The sequence below is a fragment of the Phoenix dactylifera genome, chromosome 3 (genome assembly GCF_009389715.1).
Source record: "Phoenix dactylifera cultivar Barhee BC4 chromosome 3, palm_55x_up_171113_PBpolish2nd_filt_p, whole genome shotgun sequence".
Taxonomy (NCBI): domain Eukaryota; kingdom Viridiplantae; phylum Streptophyta; class Magnoliopsida; order Arecales; family Arecaceae; genus Phoenix; species Phoenix dactylifera.
In genome coordinates, this window is record NC_052394.1 from 3,487,916 (window position 1) to 3,510,361 (window position 22,446).

Sequence of the window (22,446 nt, forward strand, 5' to 3'; positions counted from 1 at the left end):
GGCTAATGGAGCAGCAAACTGAATGACGGTTTATGTAGCGAGCCACTCAGAAGACACCTTATGAATTGAAAAGAGGGAGACGTCCGAGTTAAAGGGCGTGGCATTTTTGGCATCATGTGACCGGCTGGCCCGGTAACAAATCCAAGCCAAGTTTCTGTTTGTTGTGCTGCTCCTCGTGTTTCTCTTCAATCTCCCTCCCTCTCTCTCTCTCTAATTTAAAAATCTCCATAATCGAGTGATTAAATGGAGCAAGATATTCGCCTTTGCCAGCATCTTTACACGACACATGATATCAATCACCCGTCAGCTTACGCAAGGAAACAACTTGGAGTCTTCGAGCTAGATGTCTACAAAATGCCACGGGCCACCTCCAGTGTAACTGTGTAAGCCATAAAAGCACCCTATTAGAATAGGATCAGTGACGTATAAGTTTTATTTATTTATTTATATCTCATCATCATCATCATTTGTCACATAACGGTGAGCTATCCTACAGACACATACTTAGCAATTACGTAGGAGTTAGCTCCGGGCTAATGTCCTATCATAATAGAATTGTTGGTCCGTGGAAAGTTGGGTTGAATGGGAGACGGTCTCTTTTCATATCCCATGGTGTCTATTTGGGCCTTCATCTTCTCAAACCTGCCTCCTGACTTCGTAAATTTTAGAGGCTAATTCTACAATCATGTTAGTTGATATACTGCAAGACGGTCCTTTTACATTCATGTACACGCTGTACATGAAACAACAATCCCTGCAACACGCAAGGCTCGATGTATCATTACCGTCCTACAATACACGGTGATCTAAATGGGAGGTGAATGTAATGTCCCAAGTTTGGAAAGTTAAAATGTCCTGCATCACAGGAATGAAAGAACTTTAGAGAGGGCCGGAGCGTGGCTTGATTTAAACCCGCGGGACACTGGAACCCCAACAGGCTATCCGCCTTCCGAGCCCGTCTCACGGTCCACGCCCATACCCCGGACGAGGCACAGAGATACCACTCGCTTCCACTCCCTACTCTCTCTCTCGCTCCCCCTTCCGTCCCACTGGCTATGGCGTCCATCCTCCTCGGCGCTACCTCCATCGCTCAATCGAACCGAACTCCATACCGCCTTTGCTCCACGGTGGGGCGACGGTCGCCCCCGCTTTCTCTCACCAGTAATTCTCCAATCTCTGATAGTTGCCCCTCTTATATTTCGTTATCTATTCCATCCAATTGAGCGAACTAAGGATGCGAATCAAATCTCAGGGAGGAAACTGACGGTGAGGGCGGCAGAAACCGATGCTAACGAAGGTCTGGCCTCTTGTTCTTTGTTTGCGTTTCTCTGGTTGGGTATTGGGTTATTCGGTGTAATTTAGTGGGTTTGGATTGGTTGAGTACAGTGAAAGCCACGGCTCCGGATAAGGCTCCAGCGAGCAATGGAGGCTCGAGCTTCAATCAGCTTCTCGGGATAAAGGGAGCGGCGCAGGAGTCGGTGAGCTCTAGATCTATTCCATTCTCTTGCTTTCGTGCTGCCCCTATGGGCTTGGGCTTGAATGCTAGAGACTGATATGTGACTCCTTTTCTGCTGAACTTAAATGCATTTAAATACTCACAGGAATCATATCGAAATATGAGGAAAAAGTAGGGCTTTTCTGGGATGGATTGATTCGAAATCCTGATAGTTAGCAAAAAGAAATGGTTTCTGACTGGACTTTCTTCTCTTTTGGTATGAATGGGGGAATCAAATGTAAAATAATTATGTTAAAGCTGGGGGTTTGTTAAAGGTGCTTTCACTTAAAGATATCCCTAGTTGATGCCCTGCTATGAAATTAGTTTCGATAAAGCTGATGCCAACTAGCTCAGACAACGCGTGGTGGTTGAGTTTACCTATACGTACCCTTTTTGGGATACCATGAGAGACTTTATTCACTTGGAAGGTAACTTCTAAGTTCTAATTATCTTTTCTATAACCTTTTTGTATAAAAATTATTGTTTGCTTCTTTTCTTCGGATGGACACCCAGCAAGCTCTTTTGAAAAGATTTGAATTCTAGATGGTTACAGCTCTCACAAGGGCATTATTTTTACCTTGTAGATGTTAGAATACTTACGTATGCTGATGATCTGTTCTGCAACTACAAATGTAGAAGTGAGTCCTTTATTGGAAGAAAGATATTACTAAATATATAAGAATATATAGGTGAGAATTGAGATTGATACTCTATACAAGACAACACCTTCACATACATGTATTCAATACTAGTGGGAAACTTGTATGGTGAAACTTAGACCATATGATTAACAAAAATGATATGAAAGCTTATTAGGAAATCAGTAATATCATTCTTACAGTGAATACCTCCATGTACTTACTTTGTTTGATATTATGTCATTGAATGCCGTGAGAAGTCCTTCTCATTATAGCCTTGTAGTGTGACTCAAAAAAATTATTGCACTCTAGAGTACTTCAAGGAAAGGAATCAAGAAAACACAAAGATGCAGAGCATCGTGAAATATACTCCGCTCTGCTACTGAGTTTGGAGTCATAGGATTTTCATAAAAGAAAAAAAAAGAGTTTGTGATGTGGAGAATATTTGCCAACCTGACCTTAGGTTGACAGAAGTTTTTGACCTTGGTATGATCCGAAGTAATTTACCTTGGTGCTTGCCAAAGTGCAGTTCCGCCCCAATCAAGCACTAACGAAGCGTTACGCATCTCATTAAAGACCGTTAAAAGATGATTAATGCCCATCGGTAACATGGACATGATCTCAATGATGGTTACGCCAGCTTGGCCATAATTGCACGATTGAGGCAGTTATTGTATGCCTTGTTAATCCTGATAATGGATACCGATCCCATTCTTTAGAGATCCTCAGGTAAGTCATTCTTTTGACTCTACACTTACTCTATAAACTCTCTCTCTCTCTCTCTCTCTCTCTCTCTTTCTTCCACTTTTTTCTTAGAATTCGCTAGACTTGAGCGTCGAAGGGTCCCCTGAACCTCCAGCAAGAGGACTTTATGTTGGATTGGATTTGCATTTGGGAGGACGGTCAACCACATCACCAATATCTCCACCATCCATAAGCTCGAAGCTTTTCACTTAAGATCGCAGCCGACCTTTATCTCACCTTGGGACATAGCCAACCTCAGATTCTAGCAGCAACAACATTAAATGTCATCTGTTTTTATGCTGGCTGTTTCATTTTATTCCATAGATTTTGATTTCACATTCTTCAAATATCTCTCCGGTCATCAAGGATCAAACTGACGACCTTGATTTTTCCTGCATTTTCACATTCAACCAGCTGATCAGTCTTCTTTCCTCCTGTTTCATACTTCAGTTTATTGATGATTTCATCTCCTAGTCCCAGTAATTGAAGCATTTTAACTGCCTATTGATGTAGCCAAGTAATTTGAAACTCTAATACAGGATGCTGTATCTATAACCTACAGGAGGGTATTTACATTTTGGTGCATAGACGGCAGATTTATAACTTCCTAAATTGCCAAATTTGCAAATGGAAAGACATAAGTATGGAAAATTACATTTTACTGTTACTGCATGGAAAAATAATATCTGTCTCTCTTGCTGAATGAAGAAAGGTTTGCCTATGATAATTATCACTACACCACAGACTCCAAAGTGATATGATTATCAAATATTAGCTCCAAATTAGTGACCGTCACTTGATGTGGACTAAAATCAGTAATGCTGTTGGTACTTGCATATACAATTTGCTGTTTCTTTATGCAGGAATATGCAATTCTTCTGTTGTCTGTAATCCAGTGCTAATTTATTGACTGATTATGATTTGTTGCAAATAGGATAAATGGAAGATCCGTGTTCAACTCACCAAACCTGTCACTTGGCCTCCGTTGGTATGGGGAATTGTATGTGGAGCTGCTGCTTCTGGTAATTTTGTTGACCTTGTCATAATGTGATGTTGGTATTTCTCTTAATATATTGCAACTTGATAATTAGAGTTACCAGAGACCATAACTCCTCTGAGAAGTAAATTTCCACTAACAACAGCTATATTCACAAAAAAATTTCTATTAGAATATGAACATCTTAGCCTGTTTACAGTTAACTTTGTAGAATGTCTTTAGATATCCTGCAGCATCTAATGTAAACTCTTTACACTTTACACGATGCTTAGCAATTGTATTTTAGTTTGGCTTTGGGGTTTATAATTTGTGCCTTTGAATTGGACATGGTTTTTTATTCAAAACCTTGTGTTCTCTGCTCATCATATCAACGCTAAAGTATAGGTTAAATTTGGATGGTTCCCTAGTTGTATAGGTTTAAATTACTTAACCAACGAGATAGCATACCTTGCCATCATTTGGATGTGGCAGATCATAATTTGCTTCTCTCTTCTTCAAAAATGTTCCGCTACGAACTCTAATTAATTCATAGTGGTTGAGCTAAGAACAAGAGCTTGTCGTAAAATGATGGAACACACTTAAATCATAAAACCATTTTTATATCAGATAGAATAAGGCTTGTTGGTTAAGGTACTTTTGTCACAACTTTCTTATGATTTACCCAACTCCATTTGCTTTCTGCCATCTTAGTGTTATTTATACATTTTGCGACTCTATCTGCTTTTATAGTACGTTGCTATCTACAATCCGTACCTACTGAGAAAGAAAACTCCTGCATGTTAATCCAACATTACCATCCATTTGCATTGAACCAGTGATACGTATTGACTGATTTGTGCATATATATGTTCATAAATATGCTTACGAGTTACGCCTATAATTTTCAAGATTTACCTTCGTATCTGTTTATTTGTTAAACTAAAAGATTCTCTGCATATATCCAATTGGACAAATGTATCCATCTCCTACATGCTACATGAAACATCTCCTCTGCTAAACAAACCATAAATGTGTTACCTAGTCAATACTCGATTTCTCTACTGACATCACTTAAAATATTTAAGTCTGGATGCTCGATATATGTAAATTTTACACTTGGTTTTGCTTGAGCTGCAAGTGATAGATGCCTTAGCGAAGCTTTTGAAGTGTTTCTTCAGGTTTCTGACAAATCTGAACATTTTGTGGAGTGCTGATTATATGCCTCTTTTATGAACTTTATCTGCTTTTGTTTCTAGAAAGTTTCACTGGAATATTGAAGATGTAGCTTTATTTATTTTGCTGACCTTTTATGTTTGTTATTCAGGAAATTTTCACTGGACCGTGGAAGATGTAGCTAAAGCTATTGTTTGCATGCTGATGTCTGGACCATGCCTTACAGGCTTCACACAGGTTAGCTTGCATTGTTAATCTGCTCACAGATGTAAATTGACAGCTTGCTTGAAAACCAAGAAAATTCTGTAAATTTTTCAGTCTACCATTTTCATTCTCCTTCTTCTTTTGTCTGTAGACACTTAATGATTGGTATGACAGAGAAATTGATGCAATCAATGAGCCTTACCGTCCCATTCCTTCAGGAGCAATATCTGAGAATGAGGTCTGTGAATTTTACAAACCATGTTGGTTGTTTGTAAGTTGGTATTTGATTCTCTTGACTTGCTTTCCGTTCATTCACTCATTTACTAATTAATGATTCATTTGGCGTTTGTTTGTCTAAAAGGAAGTGGTATGAGAAATGCACAAGAATATGAGATCTTTTATTTTACGGTCTTCCAAGGTAGAAGAAAGCTCTCCTTAGTCGATCTAAACTCCATTAACAAATCCTTTCTAAGATTTCCTTCCTGTTTTATGGCTCATTTCCCTTCTGTGCCTCCATGTATGCCAACGTGCATCGATCACTTCCCTTTAAATTCATGAAAGCTGCTCGATTGTGTAGGCTTTAATTGGTGGTCGTTGTGCTTCCTTATTTCCCTTGTCTGTCTTGGTTTCCATCTGCTTCACAAACATGTCCTGATAATACATATAATGATATTCTTGCAGGAGCTCACTTCCACTAGTAAGCTTTTGCTAAACGCATAAATGTTCTGCTTGAATAATATGATCCAGAGTATCTTCTTGACAGGTGTCAGCCTCTAATCATGGTATCTTTTACAAATTATTAGTTAATCTTATTTTAAGAAATGGAGCTACAGATTTGTCCAAGCAACTGCAAACTTATGCCCTTAAAATTTCTTCACGCATACCTAGTTGTTCAATAGAAAATAGTAATTGGCTACTTGAATGCACCTCTTCATTAAGTTTGGAAATTGTTGATTCTCTTCTTGAGAAATCCAAATTATTTATTAGAGTGAAACTGTTCTTAATGGTGAAGTTAGTGGAAACTATTTTGACCTGTTCATAGTTCTAGCAAATTTATGAAATTAGTGTCACTGTTTTTCTGTTTATTTTTAAGAAGATCAACTCAGAAATCACATATGTTTTATTGGTGATCTACTTTTAGAAGTTTGGACAGGCTATAAGACATCTTGTGTGACTCGATGACTTATCTCCCTCACTACTGGGATGCTGCTCAAAATTGAGGACACTCGTCAAAATTGAGAGCGGTCATGTTTAGAATTTCATCTCTATTTTTAGTCATAGTTAACTAATGATGGTTCACCATTACTTACAATGTTTGGTCACCTTGTGCTTCTGAGAACTTTATTCCATCACCTCAACTTCTGGAAACTTTGAGAATAACCGTGAGTTCTACATACTAACTTCCATCATGGAGTTTTTCCTCTTTTTCTCTTTAAAGTGATGGGTAGAAATCAGTGAGAGAAAAAGGAGAACCAGCTGTTAGCCTCTCTCTCTCTCACTCTGTCTGTCTATCTCATTCTTCTCCTTCTTTTTACTTCTTTTCTTCTTTCTTCCTCCTTCATCTGCTTTTAAAAAACTCGAAAGCTCCTGCACTGGCTGAGTGCTTGTTTTGGACATGCAAGAATGTCCAAAACAAATAAGGAAAAAAAATCTGAAATAGATTGGAAAAGAAAACTTGGTATATTACGTTACCTTTTTAATCTATTTCGGTCTCGGTACAATATACAAGCTGATGCCAGCCAATTTATTTGGTTCCAGATACTCCTGCCAACCCCTAAATCGTATGCAATGTTTGATGATCTAGATCAAAAGATTTACTTTAGCATGTAAAACCTTCAATTGTTGGCTTGTTGGGTATATTCATTTTAACTAGCCAGTCTGTTCATATACTCATGAATTGATGACAATTTACACAGCCAACTGCAAATAAATCTCATTTTTCATCAATTTATAGTAGAGCTACTCTTTCTTGGTATATTCATTCTAACAAGCCAGTCTGTTCATATACTCATGAATTGATGGCACTTTACACAGCCAACTGCAAATAAATCACATTTTTCATCAATTTATAGCAGAGCTACTCTTTCAGGTTATAACTCAGATCTGGTTGCTGCTTTTAGGAGGCCTCAGCTTGGCAGGTTTATTAGATGTGTGGGTAGGTCTACCTAAAGATGTTCTACTTTGATAATATAAATCAAAGTTCCTGCATAAATGTTCATGTAATGTGAATTCACGCATGTTTTTCTTTTTCTCAGGCCGGGCACAAGGTTCCTGTTATCCTTTATCTAGCTTTGGGTGGATCCTTGCTTTCTTATATATATTCAGCTCCACCATTAAAGGTATAAGCACATTGTTTGTTTCATACAAGTTGCATCAATGCTGAAATAGACAAAACTTTTCTTCATATATGTCCACTGTTAGATATAGTGGATCTTATGTAACAACCTAGGACCTCACCCAAAATGGTTAGCTAGAAGGTATTATTTGGGTTCCTTAGTGCTGTATAAGTATCCAAAATCTCTTCGGTGAATAACCGATGTAGGATTAAACACACACCCGCACGGGTCCTCACATACTTTCTCCGTTTAAGCTCTGACGTTATCGTCAGGCTAAGGGTTCATATCCATTCAAATTTAATCGCTAATCATATGCATCACAATAGGCCCGTGGTCAATCTCTATTAACTTATGCTGTAGTGTTCCCTAGTCTATATAGGCTATGGGCCGAGTTCACTCTGATACTATTTGTAACAACCCAGGACTTCACCCAAAATGACTAGCTAGAAGGTATTATTTGAGTTCCTTAGTCCTGTATAAGTACCTAAGATCTCCTCGGTGAATAACGGATGTAGGACTAAATACACGCCCGCACGGATTCTCACATCTTGTGACACTTTTTATGTATTGCAGCTCAAGCAGAATGGATGGATTGGAAATTTTGCTTTAGGGGCAAGTTACATCAGTTTGCCATGGTATGGAATTATGTGCTGTAATTTACTCTTAAGAGTTCTACTATGCTGCTACTTTGCACATGACCTCTTTGAAAAAAATTGCAAAGTTCACATCCATTAGACCTTGTGAGCTTCAGCGTATATGGAGTGACTCCTTTTATCTCTATAACTGACAGGTGGGCTGGTCAATCTCTGTTTGGAACCCTTACTCCTGACATAATTGTACTCACACTGTTGTACAGCATAGCAGGGGTACTTTTTTTTTTGTTTTGCAATTTAGTTTTGTAATCATATAAATTCACCAATCCTAAATACAGTGTTTTATTTTTCTGTTCAGCTGGGGATTGCCATTGTTAATGATTTCAAGAGCATCGAAGGAGACAGGGCTTTAGGACTGCAGGTATTTTTTGCACATTTGTTATTTTAATTATCTGGTGTTTTTGAAAGCCAGAATACTCATTCCTCCAATGCTGTTACTCAAATAGCTTCTCGTACTATTTTTGACAGTCACTTCCAGTTGCTTTTGGTATTGATACTGCCAAATGGATATGTGCTGGTGCAATTGATATTACTCAGTTATCAATCGCAGGTATGACATTTCTGGTTTTCTTGTGTTCTATAAGTCCATCCATCTTCCTATATACAATTAAGCTAGTAGCTGCAAATACCACCAGAGTCTTGGATGACAACCACTTGATGTTGTGATATAGCATTTGAAGATCTGATAATTAAGGAACATTCAACAAGGACATTCTTTTCTAAATCGGACACTTAAGGTGGGAGACGTGATTCACATCCCGTTGGAAAATTGTAACCAGTATATGACGTTAAAAAACTTGCACCTAATGCACATATGCTCAGACACTGTTCAACAATTAGTTAATTACAAATGAACAATGCTCAGACGCCGGCTTTCCACTTGAGATTGGTGCCCTGCACAGGGTTGGTGTAATTCCTCATGAGTTGGTTGTTTAAAGCACCAATAACCCTCGTGCCATGCATAATGCCACCATTGCCAGGGCCCAGGAAAATGGCTTTTGGAATACTGTTGGGCCTCGTTTGTTTTCCATAACACCTCAAACTAAAGGCAGCTTATAGACTAGGAGATTACATCACAGATAAGCTGATTATGCAGATTGCAGTATATGTTGCTGATGCAAAATGACAACTGAAGGGAAGGTAAAACAACAAAGTCCAACTCTGACTACATGCAGATTGAACATCCATCAAGGCATTGTGTTTACAGGATGAGCTGATATGCGACGGTGATGCTTTATGGAATCACAATCTTAAGGAGTCTCTGGTACAATTAATGAGTTGGAAACAGCATATTTGCAAAGATGCTGATGAGTAAATTGGTTGTGACATAAATGGTCACGAGAGATTTTGCAGAAAGCCGAACTAACAAATGAAAATGTTATGTGGCAATGGAGGTAGTTGAATAGTTGTTGCAATAGGTAGATTCCAACAATGTATGGAGCTCCACGGTTTTGACCAAGATCTGCTTAGTGTGACTTAGGCTATACAAGGCAGAAGAACTGGCTACAGGACATCATCTGGATAATCTTATTACCCAACTTTACTGGCAGCTGAGATACTAGTGCAATCTAGTGAGGCAAAAAGAAACAATGACAATTAACTGTAGTCAAAAGTCAAAACATTGATGCAAACCTACTAATGCTAAAGATGTATAGTTATGAAACAAAAGTCAAGCGTGGCAAGGTGGTGGTTTTGTTTTGAGTATACAATCTTAGAAATAGCTGACCCGATGATAGACGTAAAACATGGGTGCATCTCTCCCCCTCTACATGCACACACTCATGCACGCTGACATGCACCAACCACCCCCCCCCCCCCCCCCCCCTCTCTACATGCCCACACTCATTCACGCTGACACGCACCAACCCACCCCAAATACGGCAGGAATGCCGTCTTCTGGGTTCGAGTGAATCTCTCTCGTGCACACATTCCTGCTGTCTTCTGGGTTCGAGTGAATTATCTTGTCGAGTATTTGCTCTCAATAGTATCATTGCACCTTTTTTTCTTTTCTTCCTTGGGAGCTATCTTTTTTTGCCTAAGTGGTCTTGTTCAGATGAATTTGATTGTTTGATAGGTCTGGATCTGTAACGCCTAAGTCAAACTAAACGCATGATTTTTCTAAACCATGCTACCTTTTCTACTTATAGATGAAAAGGCTAGTTTACCTACAGGATGCAACTACTCTTTTAGCTCATCAACTATTCTATGAAATATTTGTTTTTGATGATCAATGCAGGTTACCTGCTTGGTGCTGGTAAGCCATTATATGCACTAGCACTGCTTGGGTTGATAATCCCACAGGTGGTATTTCAGGTGAGGTTCCTGGTTTTTGGTTCAAAAGCTAAGGTTCTTTGGGTCGTTTAAAAGCAACCTTCTTGGGATACTTTATTTCTGGTCATCTGATGTTCACCACTTGGACAATTGAGTACACAAACGCAGCTCAAGAAGGTTCGCTTTTATGAGCTGAAAAGTTAGATCTGTCATGTAGCCATGTCTTGGCAATAGTTTTGAATTGGACTAATTTATGAGCTCTAAAATCTGTATGTTAGGATGTATTTCATTCCATTCTTGAAAGGTGCATCTCACTCTTAATTCATCATCATATTGCAGTTTCAATACTTCTTGAAGGATCCAGTGAAGTATGATGTCAAATATCAGGCAAGTGTCCTTATGGCTCGCTTACCTACTGTTCATACTTGTAATACTTCAAAACTAACCTGCATCCATCCATCCTCTATGCAGGCTAGTGCACAACCCTTCCTGATCCTGGGTCTCCTGGTAACAGCCCTGGCTACCAGCCACTGATTCCCACGTCGGAGTCACACCAGTCTGCTGTGCAACAGCAGCATCACAAAAATGTGAACCATCCCGGAATCTTCCAATCCTCACATTGTGAACCATGAACCACTCACCCCCTTGCTTGATGCAGAGATTTGTGATTCTGTGATTCCCATTGTAACAGCATTGCCATTGACCATAAGCCTCTCCTCAATTTTCAAGTAAACGGGCACGGGAGAGAACTACCAGAAGAACCATCACAACGTAGCAATGTAGAAGTCGCAGCTTCCCGTTGGTAGCTTTCTTTTTATTCCGTCACTTAGAACCTGTAACTTGCATTAGCAACTTTTGCTTGTATATTTAAAGTGTCTTCAAACGGTTTTCACTACACACCTGCTTGAGATATTATTAGCACAAACTGACGTGACTGAGTTCAGATACAATTCAGATACGAGCCGAGTTCACATATTATTAGCTATTTCTTATTAGTTCATTAAGATAAAACAGTAGGTTACATGGAAAAAAGAAAGACTCACGAGGCTCAAGCTACCTGCAAAGCCTTACTACCAAACAAAGCCTCGACCCAGTGAGGCTAGCTTGACACAGACAACACGTACACCCTGCTACCTACTACAAAACTATATCTTATTAGTTTGCTCCCTGCGTTCATATGGTTCCGGATCTAAGTCCTAAACTTGGATTCATCGACGTTGATCCCTTCACGAGCCGCACGCTCCCCTCCGGACTCCTCCATGGTGCTGAGCCCGCCCTTGCGACCCATTTCCTGGTAACCCTCCGTTCCCAGCTGCTCCCTCCTTATTTGCCCTCCACGGCTACGACCTAGAAGCCGCACCAAACACAATAACCATAACCAAAAAAGAAAATAATGGCCAAGAAAGAAAGTTATCAAAGTTTGAGAACATTAACAAACCTTCAGCCAGATGCTCTTGGGCCTCGAGGCTCAACCCGCCAGTCCCACCAGTCACTACAGTCTCTCCCTGCCTCGCCTTCGCATCGAGCTCTTCCCTCTCCTGCCGAGTTGCCATCTCTTGGCTCTTACCGAGGACCAGTTACACTACTCACGCTAAGCAAGCAAAGGAAATGACGTTTATGTCTCTCTCGACTCGCTTTTCTGGGTCCAGGAAGCGGAGTTGGAGTGGAAACTTATACCGGTGAAGGGCGGTGAGGGGTGGAAGGAGATGGCGCCACGTTAAGGGTAGACGCGTAGGAATGGGAGGGATCCATGAGAAGTGTCATGGCGACACGTTTGGTGTTACAGCGAGAGTAAAGACACGAGTCCGTGCCAGAGTGCGGGACGGAGGGATAAGTCTGGCAACACCTCTAAACTACGAACCCACCGGTTAACACGTCGAAAGTAACCGCCCCTCCGGACCTACCCTTATCCCTTGCCGTCACTAGAGTTTCCGAAATTGGTAGATGAGTCTCGCAACACCTCTAAACTACGAACCCTCCGGTTAACACGCCGAAAGTAGCCGCCCCTCCGGACCTACCCTTATCCCTTGCCGTGACTAGAGTTTCCGAAATTGGTATTCGAAAGGAAGATTATTCACAGAGCTGCTGATTGAATCGCTTTCTTTGCTATTCATTATTCTGAAGAAATTTTGTGGACTCATTGGGTACCTGTTTCTCCACTGTTGTGGAGTATTTTGGCTTGTTGCTATATTGGTAATGCTCACACGAGATTAGTGTGAGCAGTCGGTTTATCCAAAAAAAAAAAAAAATCACCTTAAACAAAAAGAGACAAAAAGAAAAGCCTTCCTCCGCGCGAATCCACTGGTCTGACAAGCTCAGATCGCTTTAAGACCTGTGCGATGGGCGATCCAACGGTGGATTCGCGGCCATCCATGGAAGGTCGGTTACGTATGGGCCTTGGATCTTTTGAGTCAGGTTCGGGGGTTTGTCGTTGCGGAAGGTTGTTGTCCTCGTCTTCTGTCACTGGGTATTTGCGAGGATAAGCGGAATAAAAGTCTCTGTTCTCTACCAATCCTCCGACCAAAGAGAGCCTAATTGTTTAATAGATAGCGATCCATAAAGAAAGGGAAAAATTCAAAAAGAAAGAAAGAGAGAGAGAGAGAGAGAGAGAGAGAGAGAGAGAGAGAGAGAGAGAGAGAGAAATGCGTCGAAGATTCTAATCTTGTGTCCGTGCCATGTGATGTGCAGCTTGCTGCAACGCCATTTTATCATCCATGAAAATATATAGAACCCAAATTCTTATCCCAGAATGTCAAAAAAAACAGAAAGAATGTAGAGGGGATCATTCAATTGGATGATAAAAGGATTCTTAGTCCACAAGATTCTTATTTAGATGCTAAAAAGTCTAAATGTGGGGGCCATTTGGAGACTTGTCCAATCGCATTCTCATGCGTGCATGGAACAAGATTTAGTTTGTCCGGTCGCAGAAACTCTTTTAAGAAAAAGGCTTCCCTAAATTTTCGTGGCATCCGGATCGGAGCACCGCGGAGTCAATAAATGAAACTCAATAGAATCCTAAAAAAATCTTATTCGAGCACACACGGGACCCAGGACTCCCCCCGAGGGGGTTGGGGGGGAAACGTCCATATAAACACTCCCCCCGAGGGGGTTGGGGGGGAAACGTAGTAGTCTGACTTCGGGAAGAGAACGGTCGGAAAGCACCAAGCAAGGAAAGCACTCAGCTAAAAGCATAACACAAATGAAACTACTTTGATCAAATTTTTCCTTGATGATTATACTTAGCCAACGAAGATGAGGTGGCATTTATGATTTTCAATCACCAGGTCTGACAAAATGGGGAACTCAAAAGGAAAGTATCATAGGAATTAATGTATTTAATTATCTCTGTATATAAAGTCTAAATGTGGGGCCATTTGGAGAATTGTCGAGTCGCATTCTCATGTGTGCATGAGAACAAAATTTAGTTTGTCAAAATGAAATCACTTTGATCAGATTTTTCCTCGATGATTATACTTAGCCAAGAAAAATGAGGCGGCATTTATGGATTTTCAATCACCACTGGTGACAAATATGGAGAATTCAAAAGAAAGGTATCATAGAAATTAATATTATATTCAATTATCTTTGTATATAAAGTCTAAATGTGGGAGCCATTTGGAGAATTGTCGAGTCGCATTCTCATGCGTGCCTGGAAGCAAGATTTAACTTGTCAAAATAAAACCACTTTGATCAGATTTTTTCTTGATGCTTATACTTAGCCAAGGAAAATGAGGAGGCATTTATGAATTTTCAATCACCACGGGTGACAAATATGGGAAATTCAAAAGGAAGGTATCATAGGAATTAATATATTCAATTATCTCTGTATATAAAGTCTAAATGTGGGAGCTATTTGAAGAATTGACGAGTCACATTCTCATGCGTGCCTGGGAGCAAGATTTAGTTTGTCAAAATAAAACCATTTTGAACAGATTTTTTCTTGATGATTATACTTAGCCATAAGTAATGAGGAGGCATTTATGGATTTTCAATCACGACGTGTGACAAATATGGAGAATTCAAAAGAAAGGTATCATAGGAATTAATATATTCAATTATCTCTATATATACAAAGAAGCATAAGAACAATAATAATACTTAAGAATGAAACGTGTTAGTCATAGAATTCAAGGCTGCTCATTTTATTATGGTAGATATTGACAAGAAAGTCTTGACCATGACTAGATGGACCTTCGTTGGTCATGTATCTCAAAGTGTGTTGTGTATGACAGGGGTATGTAGCAGAAAACTTAATTTCCACTTCACAAAGAACCATCCAAGATATACGATATAAATAACTTATAGTATCCATCAATTATAGTGGATTAACAAAGAGCAATACCATAGTAATTCAGAAAAATCAGTCAAAAAAAGTCACTCATCTGTTTCACACTTCTCTTTGCTCCATCACCTAGCACAAGTCACACGATGCCAATTGAAAGGCAGCAACGTGAATTCAACAAGCCAGCCGAGTAACGTTTTTGAGTTGCATATCCGAGTTAGTGCAGTATTTCTGTTGAAGAAAAATGTCAAACCCCCCAAAAAACTACTGGCGTGCATATAGTTTGATTTGAAGAATTGTATAGGTTGATTGGTTCTTCAAAAAACCCCAATCTTTTGTCGCATATTAAAGCCACCGGGCATAACGTATAAATTTTTGTTCTTTTAAACTTTAAAAATGTTGTGCTGCTCTTTTAATGCGACATAAATCATGCAATATCCGCCGAATCTAAAGATTTTACTTTTTTCGAAAACATGGTGTGTATATGTGTCACTCTTGAATCATCTTTCTCGACAGCCAGTTTGTATTTATTCCTTGTCTGCTTTGGCGTGGATTAGCCAAATCTGACATCAATTGTGCCAATCCCCTCTTGCAGTTTGGATAAGAAATGAGGTGGGGAACACGATGATGAGGCGTGGCATTACTTTTTGAAAACTTAACCTCCAAGGACGGCGTCATTGCGCAACTACTTAGAAGATGGTTTTCATGTAGTCAACTGAAGGTCAACGTCCACTGCACCAGCTGAAGAAGAATGAGACGTCGGCCACATTGGCCATTCCCATTGATCCCACTTCAAAACCACAAAAGCGTTTGGCCGCGCTTTGAAACTTCCAAAATAGAATCAGCCGATGCCCTTCGTAGAGTCCCAAAGCCAAAGCCCAATGGTCTTGACTAGATCAAGACAGGCTTTGAAACCGAAAAATAGTTTTCCAATAAAATAATTTATTTTTATATTTTATGAAAAAAAATTCATATAGAATATAGAAAGCTAATTTTCAGCGGCTGAAAATTAGAATAATTTTGTTTCCAAAAATATTATTAAGCTTTTAGTTAAAAGTATAATATTAGATGCTCACATAAATCATTTGGAATGTGCCACTTTTTTTATAATAAGCTAAATGTGCAAAAATCATAATATACCAGCTTCTCAAAAAAAATATTTCAAAGAAAAAAGAAATTTCCGCGAACCAAATAAATTTTACATTGCAGTTTATTATACTTGTAGCTTATCTGGAGCTCAGCTAATTTGTTGTCACACGTGCCAGGATAATGGGCCCAACCTGACTCATTTGCACCACAACTGGTGTGCTTGTTTTTAGCATGTTGCCTGTTTTTGACTCGATCTAGTCGTCTCATCTTAACCCCCCCGTGCATGTTGAACCTTTCAAACAGCAGTTTAGAAGAATTACTCCTCGCCGGAAAAAGGAAGGCATCAAAAAGGGAATTTTCCAACTCTTTCGTTCAACGTTGGCCATCCGGGTCCCTTCTTTTACGTTGGGGAGGCGCATTCCCACTTCCACGTGGAATGTTCGCGTGCTCGTACGGTAGTCAAGTCATGCGTCAAGTCTGTGGTCCGCCCGTGTTAATGCTCTTCCGCTGTGTCTTGCACTGGGTTGGGTCATCGCAAAGCAAGGCAAAGAAGGGAATCAAAACCTAGTCTTCGAGTCTAGCGAAAAGTTTCATCCTGTGTCAAGATGCCATGGCTGCTGTCGATTACGTGGAAGGAGGTTGTCTCATGTTCAGACGGGTGCATACGTGCGAACGCCGAGGTTTAAAAACTTGATTCCATTCATATTGTTATGGATTTTCTCGTCCTTTTTTTTTATTATCATCTTTAACATAAATCGACGTAGCTCTTTGGACTAAGCCTTGAGAACTTCGTTGAACATAAATATCGTTTGCAAGGTGTGATTAGTCTTTTATTGTTATCTTCGTCGGCAGCAACGTTTTAACTAGTTTGAGATCAATTAGATGTCTTCCATGACTTATTGTGGTAGATGAAACACTAATTAGTTGTCTAGTTATTATTACAATATGAGTGTTTATTAGGCTGAGCTCCGGATTGGCTTGTCTGCCAATTTTGCGTATCTCCAATAGATAAAGGGATGGGCATTCAAGAATGCAGGACTAGTGGTTTCTTGCTCATGGTCCATGGCATTAATCAATGAGTTTAGCTTACATGCATATGCCTAGAACAAGGAGAAAAAAAGGGTTTAGGAGTGTCAAAATGGTGTGCAGGCTTAGGTATGAGCCCCTTGAGCCAAGCATGAAATCCAACCTAATTTGAGTCCCAACTCGACCTCTGTACTAGAATGAGTCTGATTCGGTTTGTTGGAGCTAGATTTTTGCAGTCCTAAGGTCTTATCCTCATGCCGACATGGTGCTTAGATTTGTCCAATACCGTCGCAATATCTATATGGGACTGAAAAATCAAAATAAGTTGATGGACCTAGTGTTATCTAGGTTTGAACTTTAAAAATCATATGAAAGTACGAAATATGCCAATAGATATTTCGTTTATCACAGAAGATCTTGGTTGGTACCATTATTGAGCTAGAAATTCATTACCAACAGAATCACCTATCTATTGATAATATGCCTATCAAAACATGCATCGTACTTTTTTCTCAAAATCTATTAGCACGATTCTCCTGCTCTAATGTTTCGCCTACACCAATTGGTTTGAAGCTTAGTGGTAGCACCAATTCTCATTTCAACTATGCTTAGATCATGAAGAAAATATGCGAGGATACAAATATAATTACCAAAAGTGCAGGCTATGCAGGAGACAACAAATGAGCACAGTTCATGCTCAACACCACTCAATTGGCAGGGTTGCAGTTTATTGCAGTTGATGGTGGTTTAATTGCAATTAGCTAGCACATAGTTGCCGATAGTCACTTTGTAGTTGGTCAATGGTGTAAAAGAAGGAAAGGTAGCACCAATCCTCATTTCAGCTACGCTTAGATCATGAAGAAAACATGCGAGGATACAAAAATAATTACCAAAAGTGCAGGCTATGCAGGAAACAACAAATGAGCACAGTTCATGCTCAACACCACTCAGTTGGCAGGCTTGCAGTTTATTACAGTTGATGGTGGTTTAATTGCAATTAGCTAGCACATAGTTGCCGATAGTCTCTTTGTCGCTGGTCTACGGTGTAAAAGAAGGAAAGATAGCACCAATCCTAATTTCAGCTACGCTTAGATCATGAAGAAACCATGCGAGGATAAAAATATAATTACCAAAAGTGCAGACTATGCAGGAGACAACAAGTTAGCACAACTTATGCTTTACACCGCTCGGTTGGCAGGATTGCGGTTTATTAGAGTTGATTATGGTTCAATTGCAATTAGCTCGCACATAATTTTCTATAATCTCTTTGTAGCTGGTCTACGGTGTAAAAGGAAAATACGCCGCAGCAGCCCACGTACCGCACCGCAAGCGCGTGACAACAATCTCTCTAGAAAATAGTACATCGAGAAAGCTGGTTTTTTTTTCTTCCCCCCCCCCCCCCCCCCCCCCCCCCCCCTTCTAGACGGCCAGGCAAGAAGCACTCGTAAATACACACCCAGTGGGATAACGTTCCCTTTCGAGGCATCTCCAACGGTTAGTTCCTCCACCCGCTCGCCTCCAACGTTCGTCTCCAATTATGTTAATATTTTCTTTCTTTATAGCCGGGTCTCCCGGCTGTCCGTGGCTATGACTCGAGACTGAGACGTAGGCCCACTCCGTTTGAACAAATCATCTCATCGCATTAAAGCACAAAACAGCAGAAATAGGAAACCGCAGCCTTCACTTCCTGGTTAATTCTCGTTCGTGTCATCTTCCTTGTCCTTTGTTTGCCTGTTTCCTGTTTGTAAGAAACAGTTTCCATCTTGCGAAGATCCAACGGGCCGTGTCGGACTTTTTAAACGTTAAGGAACGACTCACACACTTCTCCTACACGCGATTTACTCATGTTTGACCCATCCCAAGCACCGACTCGGTTCCTATCTTCTTATCCAAGACTAGCGGTAAATTACAAGTCACAACCGAAATATTATGTGTCATCTCCAACTTGTAGTTGGAGAGTCTCTTTAGAGAAGAAATATTCAGGAGGGATATTTGAAATCCACCCCCGAGACTATAAAAAGGACGGCGAGCGAGGCCAACGGAGAAAAAAAAAGGTTAGATTTTTTGGGAACGGAAGGATGTCTTGCTCCGTTGCGATTGCGAGCTCCCCGGCGTTCTCGCCTTCTCGAATCCCTCTTTCCTGCAAGAGCTCCCCAGAAACTCTAACCCTAAACCTAGCCCAGCACCACCTCCAGGCCGCCGAGGGCTCGCCGTCGCCGTCGGGGACGCCGTGCTCCACCTCGCCGTTCCGGTCCCGGTTCCAGAGAGGGGTGGCCCGGATCAGGGCGTTCAGGGCCGTAGACTCGTCATCCCCCTCTCCGCCGCCCAGTTCATCAACTCCGGGTTCGAACTCGGTCGGGACAACTTCGCTGCTGAAGAGGAAGAGGCCGGCGCGGATCGATATACCGCTGATGGAGTCCGTGACCTTCGCGGCTCCAGTGAAATCGGACGGCCGGAGGGAGGTGGAGATGCAGAGCGCACGGTTCTCGGTGTACTGCAAGAGGGGAAGGAAGAGGTTGGAGATGGAGGACCGGCATAAGGCTGAGCTCGATCTCCATGGCGATCCCCAGCTGGTAGGCACTCATTTCGGAGCCCCTCCCCCCCTTTTCCTTCCAGTTTCCTTTTATTTATTTTTCCATATTAGCTTTCATTCGGAAAAAGGGGATGGAATATAGGGAACAATAATACCTTTACGAATTCATAGCATACGTCTCTCCCGTTTTTATAAAATTAGGCTATAATTTGAATGAAAGGGGAGAAAAAAAATTGGAATTTTCCAAATGTTACGAGCTTTTGAATGAATCAAACAAGGGGTGTTTGCTGTCTGAGAATACATTTCTCCGGTTTTAGAAAATTATTTTCTATTATTTCAATCAGAGAGAAAAGTTGGAACTTTTCTAATGTTTGAATTCCTGGATTCAACTGAAGGCGGGACGCTTTTAAATCTTAGCATAGATTTCTCCTGTTTTAAGAAAATTAGACTGTCATTTGAGTAGAAGGTTAGAAATTTTAGTCTTTTTCAAATGTGGACTTAGAAGTTGTAGTTAATTAATTTATCTTTTTATTTATTCGATGAACAGGCGTTCTTTGGCATTTTCGATGGCCATGGTGGTAAGGGAGCTGCTGAATTTGCTTCAGAGAACATGGGTGAGCGTATAGTGGAGGAGTTGGTGATGAGAGGTGGAGAAAGCTGTAGCGAGATAGAGGAAGCAGTCAAGATTGGGTACCTGAAGACAGATGCCGAGGTTCTGAAACAGGATGTGGGTGGCGGGACCTGCTGTGTTACTGCTTTGCTTAGAAAGGGAGACCTTGTAGTTTCCAATGTTGGGGATTGTCGTGCTGTTTTGAGCCGATCTGGGACAGCGGAGGCTCTAACATCTGACCACAAGCCTTCACGGGAAGACGAAAGGGAGCGAATTGAGAGCCTCGTAAGTCCACTTCCCGGTAGTTGTAGTTTTTTTTGTCTTACTCTTTCTGTCAATCTATGCTATGTTATATCTTCTAGCATTAATTTTCATTTCTAGCCTCATGATCTTCCAATTTGTTATCAAAGTTAGTGGCCTCTGCGCTCTTTTCGAACCTATTGTCTGATGACTGCTGCTTAGTTCTGAATGAACTTTGATTGACGATCCTGGTTGTTGGCTTTGGAGGTATATTTAGGATTCCAAATAACAAAGTTGCATTGGCCAGTTTTACTGCATGAAAAAGTATTGTAGAATTCTAGGATTTTATAAAATCATGGTCTGGTTCTAAAAGGGTTTCACTTGTATATTCACTGAATGAGTTCGCAGATACTCTCGGTCGGAGTGGTTTGATTTTTTTTTTCCATGTTTGTTTCTGGTGTTTGATTTTGATGCTTGTACTCCTATTATCCATCTGGGAGTCATGAATTAAATGGCTCTCTAAACTGGCACTAGGAGTTTGTGGGGGGCTGGGCTTCATCGTCTTTTTGCATCATAAATTTGAAGTATTAACATCCATTGACTTTGTTTAAATGGATTGTTTTTTTATTAAAGCTTGAAAAAAAAAAGAAGTATACTGCAGTTGTGAGGGTGTGCAGTATGATCTTTTATTAATCATATGTTAGTTATGTAATTTTTTCTTGTCTCAGACATTGGCTTACAGTTATGAGCATTATGCTATGCAGGGAGGCTTCGTCGATTATTGTCGGGGATCATGGAGGTTGCAAGGTTCGCTAGCTGTATCCAGGGCAATTGGAGATTCACATCTTAAACAATTGGTTATACCAGAGCCAGAGACTAAAATCCTTAAGATCGAACCTCAATGTGAATTCTTAATTTTAGCCTCTGATGGGCTATGGGATAAGGTACCAATTTGTTCTTGATAATTCTTGGAATGGCTATCTAATCTTTTCATGCGGGTTTTTCTTGGATCAAAAGTGTGACATAAATGTTCTTGTTCTCTATCCTTCCAGATTGGCAATCAGGAGGCAGTAGATATAGCTCGGCCCTTTTGCTTCGACACTGATAAGCCATCACCTCTCTCTGCTTGTAAAAAGCTTGCTGATCTATCCGTAGCTAGAGGCTCAATGGATGATACCAGTGTTATGATAATACAGTTGCGGCATTTTGTCTGAAGCTATAGCATTTTGTCAGGAGCAAAAGAAGATTTTTTTTTTTGTTTGTTTGTTTTAAAGTTCCGCAAGTGTTTGTTTTTTCAGGAACTTGCGGCGTTATTCATTGGGTTATGGGCATCATTTTACAAACTCATTCTCTAACTTTTCTTTCACATAGGATGAATGTAATAAGAAATGCCACTAACTCGTTTATGATGTCAGTGAGCCCGGCAGCCTATGGTATATCAAAACGGCCTGCTAGAAATGGACTGTAGATGCTTCTTACTTTGATTAATGTAAACGTTTTATGCAATATATTGGCTAGGGATTCTGTAATTTCCTCTTGTTGATATTGCTATTTAATTTTGGGCAAAATCTTGATCTCGATGGCTTTATAGATATACGGAGGAAAATGTTGAAACAATAACAAGGAACATTATTTTGCTTGTGAGTATAACATGTCCTTTTGTGGATCTACTGATGGATGGGGAGAATCAATTGTGAAGTTACTACACTATAATCACAAGGAGTTGGAATAGCACTATTTTGCAAATGTTGGTTTATGTCTGTGTTAGAGGTCTATAAAAGTTTTTTTTTTGTTCTTAAAAAAGAGAGATTAAATTAGTATAGGTTGGTAGCAGTTTGTCCTGTCCCAATTTTTGTATTCCAGATCTGAAACAGAGAGGCATACCTTGCCTTACCTCCGTTGGCCCTCTTCTCCCTTTAGGGGAATGGACAGGTCTAAGTTTGAGAAGAATGACCATACTCTCACCAAATTTAATCTCAAATATATATATATATATATATATATATATATATATATATATATATATATATATAAACAAATTAGTGAAGTTGCATGAGTAGAATAACTAGGTTGGCAGAGTTGTTCACAAATTTTATTTTGGATATTGCAGAACAAAGGATTGGGCAGAAATTATGGATAGCTATTAGTAGAGAAGTTATACTTTACACCATATGTA

General features: G+C 40.2%; 3 protein-coding genes across 3 annotated transcripts; 2 read left to right on the forward strand and 1 right to left on the reverse strand.

Annotated features, from left to right (window-relative positions):
- Positions 1-933: 933 nt before the first annotated feature.
- Positions 934-11,444, forward strand: LOC103709366 (chlorophyll synthase, chloroplastic). The gene is made up of 15 exons (XM_008794668.4): positions 934-1,161; positions 1,253-1,297; positions 1,387-1,478; positions 3,812-3,899; positions 5,178-5,263; positions 5,382-5,468; positions 7,320-7,385; positions 7,486-7,569; positions 8,140-8,201; positions 8,357-8,432; positions 8,518-8,580; positions 8,688-8,769; positions 10,456-10,532; positions 10,830-10,877; positions 10,962-11,444. The coding sequence occupies exons 1-15, from the start codon at positions 1,056-1,058 to the stop codon at positions 11,022-11,024; spliced, it is 1,125 nt and encodes a 374-aa protein (XP_008792890.1). The 5' UTR covers positions 934-1,055; the 3' UTR covers positions 11,025-11,444.
- On the reverse strand, positions 11,435-12,405 carry LOC103709377 (em protein H5). The gene is made up of 2 exons (XM_008794680.4): positions 11,929-12,405; positions 11,435-11,837 (listed from the first exon to the last, which is right to left on the reverse strand). Exons 1-2 carry the CDS (start codon positions 12,041-12,043, stop codon positions 11,680-11,682), a joined length of 273 nt encoding a protein of 90 aa, XP_008792902.1. The 5' UTR covers positions 12,044-12,405; the 3' UTR covers positions 11,435-11,679.
- A 6,518-nt stretch (positions 12,406-18,923) lies between these two features.
- LOC103709387 (probable protein phosphatase 2C 32) lies at positions 18,924-21,844 on the forward strand. Its single transcript, XM_008794691.4, has 4 exons — positions 18,924-19,460; positions 19,968-20,315; positions 21,035-21,214; positions 21,323-21,844. The coding sequence occupies exons 1-4, from the start codon at positions 18,966-18,968 to the stop codon at positions 21,482-21,484; spliced, it is 1,185 nt and encodes a 394-aa protein (XP_008792913.1). The 5' UTR covers positions 18,924-18,965; the 3' UTR covers positions 21,485-21,844.
- The last annotated feature ends 602 nt before the right edge of the window (positions 21,845-22,446 follow it).